Raw genomic sequence first — 8,944 nt, 5'->3', positions numbered from 1 at the left:
CCCCCACCCATGTCTGTCTGATTCCCCCTGTCCCATTGCCTGTCTGATCACTATTTCCATTCAGCAGCCCTGTGTTGTGATGCACTCTTAGATCTTGTCAGACCATTGAACAGTTTAAAATCCTTGTCCCTGTTGTTTCCCTCTGCTGTTTAAAACGCGGTCCTCATCCTTTCCGGAACTGAGCTAATCCTGTTGTCTGGTCATTGCAGGGAGTCTGAAGACACGGCACTGTTAATTCTGAAGGAAATCTACCAAATGCTGGGAGTCACCTTGGAACAAGTGCAGCACTGATGGCTTTCGACCAGAGAGCCCCCACCACCCATCAGATTGACATTAACAGGAGCCAGAGCACATTGCCTGTCATTCCTTATCGAGCTCCGCTTCTCCAGGCGCTGCAAGAACACTGAACTGATCCCAACTTTGTCTGTGTGTATCTTCCACAGGACCTGGAGCTCAGGTCTGATGGCCAACCTGTCTGAACAGCTAATGGCAGGCATGTTCCCAGAGAGACCCATCCATGGGGGAGACAAAGGGAAATGACTCACCCACAAACTCACAACTGGATCCTGTCTGCTGATGAGGGGGCTGTATGGACAACGCAAGGTGACTCTACATGGACCAATCTACACAGGCTTATTTATTTTCACGTTAAAATTCCATTTGGGTGATGAGCAGGTTTGAGGAGAACCATGTCTCATTTGATGAATGAGTTTCCTCTTGAGATTCAGAAAATGAAACTCCCAGTGAAGCGACCGACGAACAAGGTTCCCAAGTTGGACTGCTGTCAGGCTGTGTTGTCTAACTGCTGTGCGCTCACACCAAAGAGAAATGCAGCACTGACTCTGGGGGAGGGGAGGAAGGGCGGACTATCAGGGGAACCTAATGCAATGTTACCTTTTGTACCAGCAATAAACAACTCACTCTCTCTCACTCTTCTTGGAGTCTCTGAGTAGTGTTGTTTTGGATGTGGAAACTGCAGCCTCTTGTCCATCCCTCTCAAATAGGTTCTGCTTAAGGGCAACTCAGAGTGGACAATAAAGGCAAGTCCAGCCAGTGATAGCCATGTGCCGTCAATTAATTGTGCCAAAGAGTTGTGCATTTGTGTGAAATAGCTACATGGAGGAAAGAGCACATGGGAGTCAACAGACCAGTAAAGGAGCATTGTTTTCAGTTGCAAGTTAAGTTGCCAATCAACTCCGCTGGGGGATTGTGTACAAGTGTGGGCGCCACATTGTTGAGGAAAATGGGGATTCTGTGCAGAAGCGGTCAATGAGAATGGTTGCAAGGTTGAGAAACTTCAGTCACAACGATAGGTGAATGGTTTCTGTCTAAGAATGTTCAAACAAGTGGCATCTTGTAGATCCCCGAATGATCATCTTTCACAGTTCTCTCAATACAAGCAAGTCGGAAAAGCAAGCAAAACTAATGTCATTGACAAAATACCATGCAAGGACTATAACAAACACTACATTGGACAAACAGGCAGAAAACTGGCCCCCAGGATACATGAGCATCAACAAGCCACAAAACGACATGACCCTCTCTCACTAGTATCCTTACAGACAGATGAGGAAGGACACCACTTTGACTGGGACGACACATCCATCTTGGGACAGGCTAGACAGAGATGGGAATTCCTAGAAGCTTGGCATTATAATGGGAATTCCATCAATAAACACATTGATCTGGACCCCATTTACCACCCTCTGAGAAATGGAACAGGAAATGATGTCACCCACCTTAAGAGACCAAGACATGTAAATAGAAAGTGAGCCATACCACCAGCACTTCATCAGAGGCTCACAGATGATGTTCCCTCGTATAGTGACGACACGTCTAAAACAAACCTCCAGCTCAGGGAGCAAACTTACATCCAGAACCTCAACCTGAGTTACAAATCTTTCCAAAAGTTGCTGTTTCATGTTGGGTGTTGGCTCAGTGATCTCAGTGCCTGTCAAGGGTTCTAGGTGAGTCTGCTTGCAATTAGGAATCCTCTGCAGTTTCATAGGTTTAACCAATTGACAGGGGCTGTAGGAGACTCATGATGGATGAAGGAAACAAGACATGTCTAAGACCCAATAAGAGATGATGGCTGTGTAATATTATCGCTAGACTATTAATCCTTAAACACAGGTCATGTTCTGGGGATTCAGGGTTGAAGCCTTTCCTTTGGTGTTGTAACCATACTATAGTTAACTGGGAATAACTGACATCAAGTGGAGAATTGGAGGCAGGAGAATGGGCAAGGAAAGGCATAGCTAAGGTGCTGCAATGCCACCACAGGCAGGAGGGTATCATTACAATGTGACATGTTTATATGGGAATTTTCCATTCTAATCAGAAATGCGTACACCAACACATCTAAGATTGATGAAAACAGGATCCATCTTCCCTATTGGATCCGAGCTGGAAGTGCCGGATGTAAGGAGGGGAATAGGTGTGTCTCGTGCAGGGCCAAACAGTTGTTTCTAATGGCTCTCCCTTGCTTCTGTCCCCAGTGTTTTCAGAGTGAAATCACTGGCTTGCTTCAGGACAACTGATGCTTCAGGTATTTCTCTCTCTCCTTTGGCCAGGTTGCCCAGTATATCAAGTTTGAAATGCCAGTGCTGCAGAGTTTCGTTGTCAAACTGAAGGAAGAGGAAGATCGAGAGGTGAAGAAATTAATACGCAAGTGAGTTCTTGTCCCGGTCTGTTTCACATTTTTTGTGAGTTTCAATTGTTGGGCCGAGGGAAGAGTGGGACACGAAGGGAGTCCAGGTCAGAGAACTAACACCTGAACCACGACGACTTGAACTTTGGTCAGAGCTCTGGCCATTGGGTTAATTGAGAGAATTACTCAGTAATTTGTAATACATCTCCCTGACGTTACCTCTTTGAATGTGTTTGTAACAGCAGCATGACTCGTTTACATAGGAAATTGTAATGCAGTACTGAGGGAGTGCCACACTGTCCCTGACCCTGATAACTATTATATCCCACTGCTGAAGCCCCCTTTTCTTGGGTGGTACTGAGGGAGTGCCACACTGTCCCTGACGCTGATAACTATTATATCCCACTGCTGAACCCCCCCTTCCCTGGGGTGGTACTGAGGGAGTGCCACACTGTCATTGAGGATGGACAATGAGACATGATGGTGTTTGTCTCTGCAGGTATTCAGTCATGCGTGCTGTTCTGGAGACGCGAGTACAAGAGTTAACAGAGTCCTGGGCACAGATTTGAGGCCTGGCACAGCGGGTAGAACAAATGGCACAAGACATTTAGATGTGGGCACTCTTTCGGATGTTGGTATTGGGTGACAATGCCATGACTATGCACTTGTCGAGCTCCTGTGGAGTGGGACCTTGGCACCTCCCAAGCTGTCAGCTGTCAGGAGCTGGGAGGTGGGTGGGTGGGTGTGGAGGTTCCTAAATGGGGGTTGTCCTGTACTCTTTGGGAAGGGATGCTTTATCTTCAGAAACACTCCCAATAAATCCATCCAATGTGGTTGGGAGATGAACCAAATCCTCCTCTTCTCCCATCCACCCCACAGCCCTTTGTTCTGTCCTGTGAACATTTGCAGAGGTTGGAGTAGGGGGGGAGGCTAGTTGAACCAGGAACCTGATGCCTGGAGTCACATAGAGGCTAGACCAGCTTTGCACTGTTCCCTCTCAGCCTGTTGGTCCTGTCCACAAATGACCAGTCCGCACTAATGGGCCCTGGCAGGTTCGTCCCCACCCCCCTCGGCATTTCCCAGTCAAGGTTGAGGTTCAGGAGAGCAGAATTCCTCCTCCTCTTGCCTCCATGTTGGCACCTCCTATTGTCGAGCTCTCCCATTTTTGCCGGATCGGTGAACTGGAGCAGACTGGGAATGGGAGTCCCGGAATATTCTAACACATCTCCACTCACAGATGCCTAATGTCATACTCAAACCCTGACACACAAGGAGTGAAAGTGTACGTGGTGGTAGTGATCCTGATATGGGGCAGGGGGAAGAATCCTCTTCAGTCACAGCACAGAAGCGATGCTACACTCGAAACAAGGTGAAGTCTCCATCCTGTTAGCATGCTGTCAGAGAGAGGGGAGACTGGTGGAGGTTTAACCTGGGGATCACGATGCCTCAGGGAGGAAGGTGTAGATTAAGAATCAGAGACCTCCATGATAACTTCAGCCGAGGTGGGAATCGAACTAGCTGTTGGTGTCACTCTGCATCGTGAACCAGCCATCCAGCCAACTGAGCGCCCCTCCTCCCTGTGTAGGCTGGGGTGAAGTGGACGGAGGCAGTGGGGGAGGTGTGTGAGAGTAACATTAATGAACAGAGGGAATCCTGCACATGACTGAGGTGCAGTTTTTGCAGTGTCCCATTGGTCCCCTCACCTGACTGACCATGTTGAGCCTCAGGGACAGGATGTTGTAACTGAAGGCAGTCTCTGTGTAGTTGGGAGCTGAGCTGGTGATCTGGAAGGGAGACCGCATAGGGCCAGAACAGTGCTGTCATTCAGGAAGCATCTGTTCATGTGATGGAATTCCATGGAGGAGGTTTGGAATAGGTTAGGGATAACTCCCATTCTCCACAATGGCTGACTGCACTCCGTATTCCCAGTCAGTCAGACCCAATTGCTCCAAAATTCCACCCATTTGGCCGTCTCTGGTCCAAAGGGCCGAATGGCCCATATCTGCTTCTGTGTTTCTCAGTGAATGCCGTGTAATCAAAAAATGACCTCAACTTGAGTACAAAAAAAGGTTTTTTTTTGCTGTGTTCTCCTTTCAATTGTTGATATTTCTGATTTGATGAAAATTTGGCTTGTGGTGTATATTTAAGACTGGGTAGAGAGATTCTCGATCGGTCTGTCAGATCAGCCAGGATCCTGTTGTTCAGCGGGAAAGGTGGGGGTGCTGTGGTGTATTAACTTATTCCCTGAGGTTGTGGAGTCAAAGCTCCAGGCAGTCTGCCAACAGACTCAGCATCACAGGTCAGCTGGCCCAAGGAAGTGTGCATCCCCCACACACTCCACACCCTGACTCCTTACCCATCCTGACAAGGTTTCTGCAAGATGCCCACAGTTCCCAGGTGCTTGATCCCTTTCTTCCTAACGCCCGGCAAATCCCCTTTTGTGAGCACCACCCTGCTTCCCAGGACACAGCATCGCCTTCCCATCAGTGTTCAACCCGAACTTGAAGCAGACTGTAAGAAATAGATATATTTTTCTGTCGCAATATTTCATGACCTAACATACATTCGGATAGTTTTAAAACATCTCAGCTATTTTTTAAAAAGAAAGATGGAATTAAACCGAGTCTAACAAATGTGCTGCCTTGGTGTTTTCATTTGCTGTGTGTTGGAGTGAGACTGAAATGTGAAACTGCCCAGTCCTTGGTACAGTTTTGTGATTTTGAGCATCAATTTGTCTCCAGTTTTGTAACCAGATTACCGAGTCCCTGCACTGCACACAGACCAACTTGTTCACACCCAGCTTAGAACAAGGATGTGAAAAGCAGCAGCAATATTTCATTCGACAAGCTGTTAGCACGGTTGATGTTCTGATGCCCACAGTGCTCCAGGGGAGGGACTTGTTGGTTTGGAACCACAAAAGAATGAGAGGAAGTCTAAATCCTTCAAGACGAGACCTTTTTAAATAAAATCCCTCATGGGACTTGTGCACTGCTGGCTGGGCCCAGCACTTATTGCCCGTCCCTAGTTGCCCCTTGAGAAGGTGGGGGGGTGAGCTGCCTTCTTGAACCAGCACAGTCTACATACTGGAGGCGGACAAACTATGCAGTTAGGAATGTAGTTTTGACTCAGTGACAGTGAAACAATGACAATTGTATTTTTTCATCAGGATGGTTAACGGCTTGGAGGGGAACTTGTCATCTGACAAGGTAGTATGGTCCGTGCACTGACTTCCCTTGTCTCGCGAGATGTCACAGGCTTCAGAATAACTTGGATTTGTTTCTTCTTTTCCTGACCCCTGGGCGATATCACTTCTGGGCAGGCTTTGTGTTCAGAAAGGAAGACAGCCACTGATAGCTGAGCTTCAGGTTTGAGTGGGAAGAGAGAGAAAGACAGTATTTTGGTTCTCTCGTGACCAGCCCTATTTCCCAGAGAGGTCTGTGGAAGGAGAAGGGAATATGACCCATCAGCTGTTTTACAGGAAGGTTTGGAAAGGTGAAGACCATTCGCACCCTCTACCATTCTGCTCTCCCAACACTTGGCTGATCTTCTCCCTCAGTGCAGTTTCCTGTACTCTCTCCTTTAGTCCTTGGTGTTTTTACAAGGGTTGACCGGTGTTGTTTCCTGTTGAACATTCTGTCAATGGCTGAGCTCCCACAACTCTCTGGGATAGACCATTCCCATGATTCAGCTGTCTGAGTGAAGAGTTTCTCCCTCTCTCCTTGCCAAACGGCTTGTTGCTATTTGGGAGAAAGTGACCCTGGTCCCAGACTGTGATCTGCCAGAGGAAAACAGCCTTCCTGCACCTACTCTGTCATGTCCCATCAAAATATAATTCACTTCAACTGAGTAGACTCTGCTGACCAGACTGAACCTCCAAGAGACTAAGGGAGATCATGTTTGCATGTGGGAGAGTTTCAGGATGAAAGCAGAGGATCTAACATAAAGAGTAGACAGGCAGGAGGCTGGAAGAACACAGCAAGCCAGGCAGCAGCAGGAGCTGGAGAAGTCAACATTTCAGAAGTCACCCTTCTTCAGGACTGGGGGTGGGGGTAGCTACTGATTCATCCCTCCCATTGACCAATCAGGTCGGACCCAGTATCTGTATACACCTATCACCTTGAGAAGGTGGGGGGTGAGCTGCCTTCTTGAACCAGCACAGTCTACATACTGGAGGTGGACAAACTATGCAGTTAGTGATGTAGTTTTTGACTCAGTGACAGTGAAACAATGACAATTGTATTTTTTCATCAGGATGGTTAACGGCTTGGAGGGGACAAGGTCGTATGTTCCGTGCACTGACTTCCCTTGTCTCGCGAGATGTCACAGGCTTCAGAATAACTTGGATTTGTTTCTTCGATTTGTTTCTTCTTTTCCTGACCCCTGGGCGATATCACTTCTGGGCAGATTTTGTGTTCAGAAAGGAAGACAGCCACTGATAGCTGAGCTTCAGGTTTGAGTGGGAAGAGAGAGAGAAAGACAGTATTTTGGTTCTCTCGTGACCAGCCCTATTTCCCAGAGAGGTCTGTGGAAGGAGAAGGGAATATGACCCATCAGCTGTTTTACAGGAAGGTTTGGAAAGGTGAAGACCATTCGCACCCTCTACCATTCTGCTCTCCCAACACTTGGCTGATCTTCTCCCTCAGTGCAGTTTCCTGTACTCTCTCCTTTAGTCCTTGGTGTTTTTACAAGGGTTGACCGGTGTTGTTTCCTGTTGAACATTCTGTCAATGGCTGAGCTCCCACAACTCTCTGGGATAGACCATTCCCATGATTCAGCTGTCTGAGTGAAGAGTTTCTCCCTCTCTCCTTGCCAAACGGCTTGTTGCGAGATAGTGACCCTGGTCCCAGACTGTGATCTGCCAGGGGAAAACAGCCTTCCTGCACCTACTCTGTCATGTCCCATCAAAATATAATTCACTTCAACTGAGTAGAGTCTGCTGACCAGATTGTTAGTGTAGGTTCCAGACTGAACCTCCAAGAGACTAAGGGAGATCATGTTTGCATGTGGGAGAGTTTCAGGATGAAAGCAGAGGATCTAACATAAAGAGTAGACAGGCAGGAGGCTGGAAGAACACAGCAAGCCAGGCAGCAGCAGGAGCTGGAGAAGTCAACATTTCAGAAGTCACCCTTCTTCAGGACTGGGGGTGGGGGTAGCTACTGATTCATCCCTCCCATTGACCAATCAGGTTGGACCCAGTATCTGTATTCACCGATCACGAGCTGATCATTCCACCCCATCCCCCTCCTTCATCTGCAGCTCCCCCCAGAATGGGCAGAAGTGGCTCTGGAGATTGGCTGCATGAGTAATCAGCTTCCAGAACTCCCCAGATTCTGACAAGTCTAATGTGACACTTTCTCTGTTCAAGAAAGCAGGAGATGTGAAGCCACAGGAAAACACTGGAATTGATTGTTGAGGAGGGAGAAGCTGGCCATTTAGAAAATTGTATGAAGCAATTTTTGTCAAATGTCTCAATTTGCAAAGTGTAACAAGCAGGGGGCACAGAAGATGTAATGTGACATGAGGGTCGGTGGGGGTGGAATTAGTTAAGTGGATATACACAGCAAACACAGGATGGTGCTTCACTCCATCTATCATGGAGAGGCTTGTAGAACCCAATGAGAGGCTGCTCAGCACTTGGAAATTCAAAATGATCCTGAATTGGACCGGTGAGAGAGAGACAGATGTTGCAGTGGACAGTACCCAAGAAATGAGAAGCCCCTTCCCAGTTGTTGCATTGGGTGAGACGGGTACTGAGGAATGACACTCTGTGTGATAGGATTACTCTGGCAGGAGGGTTGTCAATGGACGAAGACTGAAGATGGTGAACTTGCAAACTGCTTTATTCTCGGATTAATTCTGGTTGTTGTAAACAACTAAATTGTAAAAAGTGTAGTCCAGTTTTGAACCAGTGTCTCTCAGCATGTCCTCCGCCAAGGACCTTACTCTTACCAGGTGTGTCCATGTGTACCCTGGAGGTTTGGGGATGTCTCTGAATTTATATATCTGCTGTAGAGAGCTGTGTTACTTAATCAAATGATAAGTTTACTCTCCAAAGCTTAGTGAGTGTGAAAGTACTGGTAGCACAGAGGAAAAGTAATGGACTTGTGAAGAGACAGAGTTTGGGTTCAAATCCCACCACAGATGTATAAGGTTGTTTGTATTTTTGGGGTTTTGTTTTGTTTCAAGCTGTAAAACCCAGCAGCCTCTGGTGGCACTCCCTACAGTTATCACGGAGTTTGCACTTGATCTTACTCAGCAATCAGTTCACTATCACCCTGAATTAAATTACAGCTA

The 8,944-nt window shown here is 47.4% G+C and overlaps 2 protein-coding genes across 3 annotated transcripts in view; one reads left to right on the top strand and one right to left on the bottom strand.

Moving 5' to 3' along the window:
• Positions 1–973, top strand: part of ddhd2 (DDHD domain containing 2) — a 28,644-nt gene extending 27,671 nt beyond the window's left edge. For both annotated transcript variants that reach the window (XM_043681225.1, XM_043681223.1), the window contains exon 17: positions 210–973. In XM_043681225.1, coding sequence (XP_043537160.1) covers positions 210–291 — 82 coding nt within the window. In that variant the 3' untranslated portion in view covers positions 292–973. The remainder of the gene's footprint in view (positions 1–209) is intronic.
• LOC122543033 (matrix metalloproteinase-21-like) overlaps positions 1–8,944 on the bottom strand; it is a 61,546-nt gene that overhangs the window by 49,729 nt on the left and 2,873 nt on the right. The gene's annotated exons all lie outside the window — the stretch shown is intronic.

This window comes from Chiloscyllium plagiosum, chromosome 42, assembly GCF_004010195.1.
Source record: "Chiloscyllium plagiosum isolate BGI_BamShark_2017 chromosome 42, ASM401019v2, whole genome shotgun sequence".
Classification (NCBI taxonomy): domain Eukaryota; kingdom Metazoa; phylum Chordata; class Chondrichthyes; order Orectolobiformes; family Hemiscylliidae; genus Chiloscyllium; species Chiloscyllium plagiosum.
This window is presented reverse-complemented; position numbering and strand designations above follow the sequence as displayed.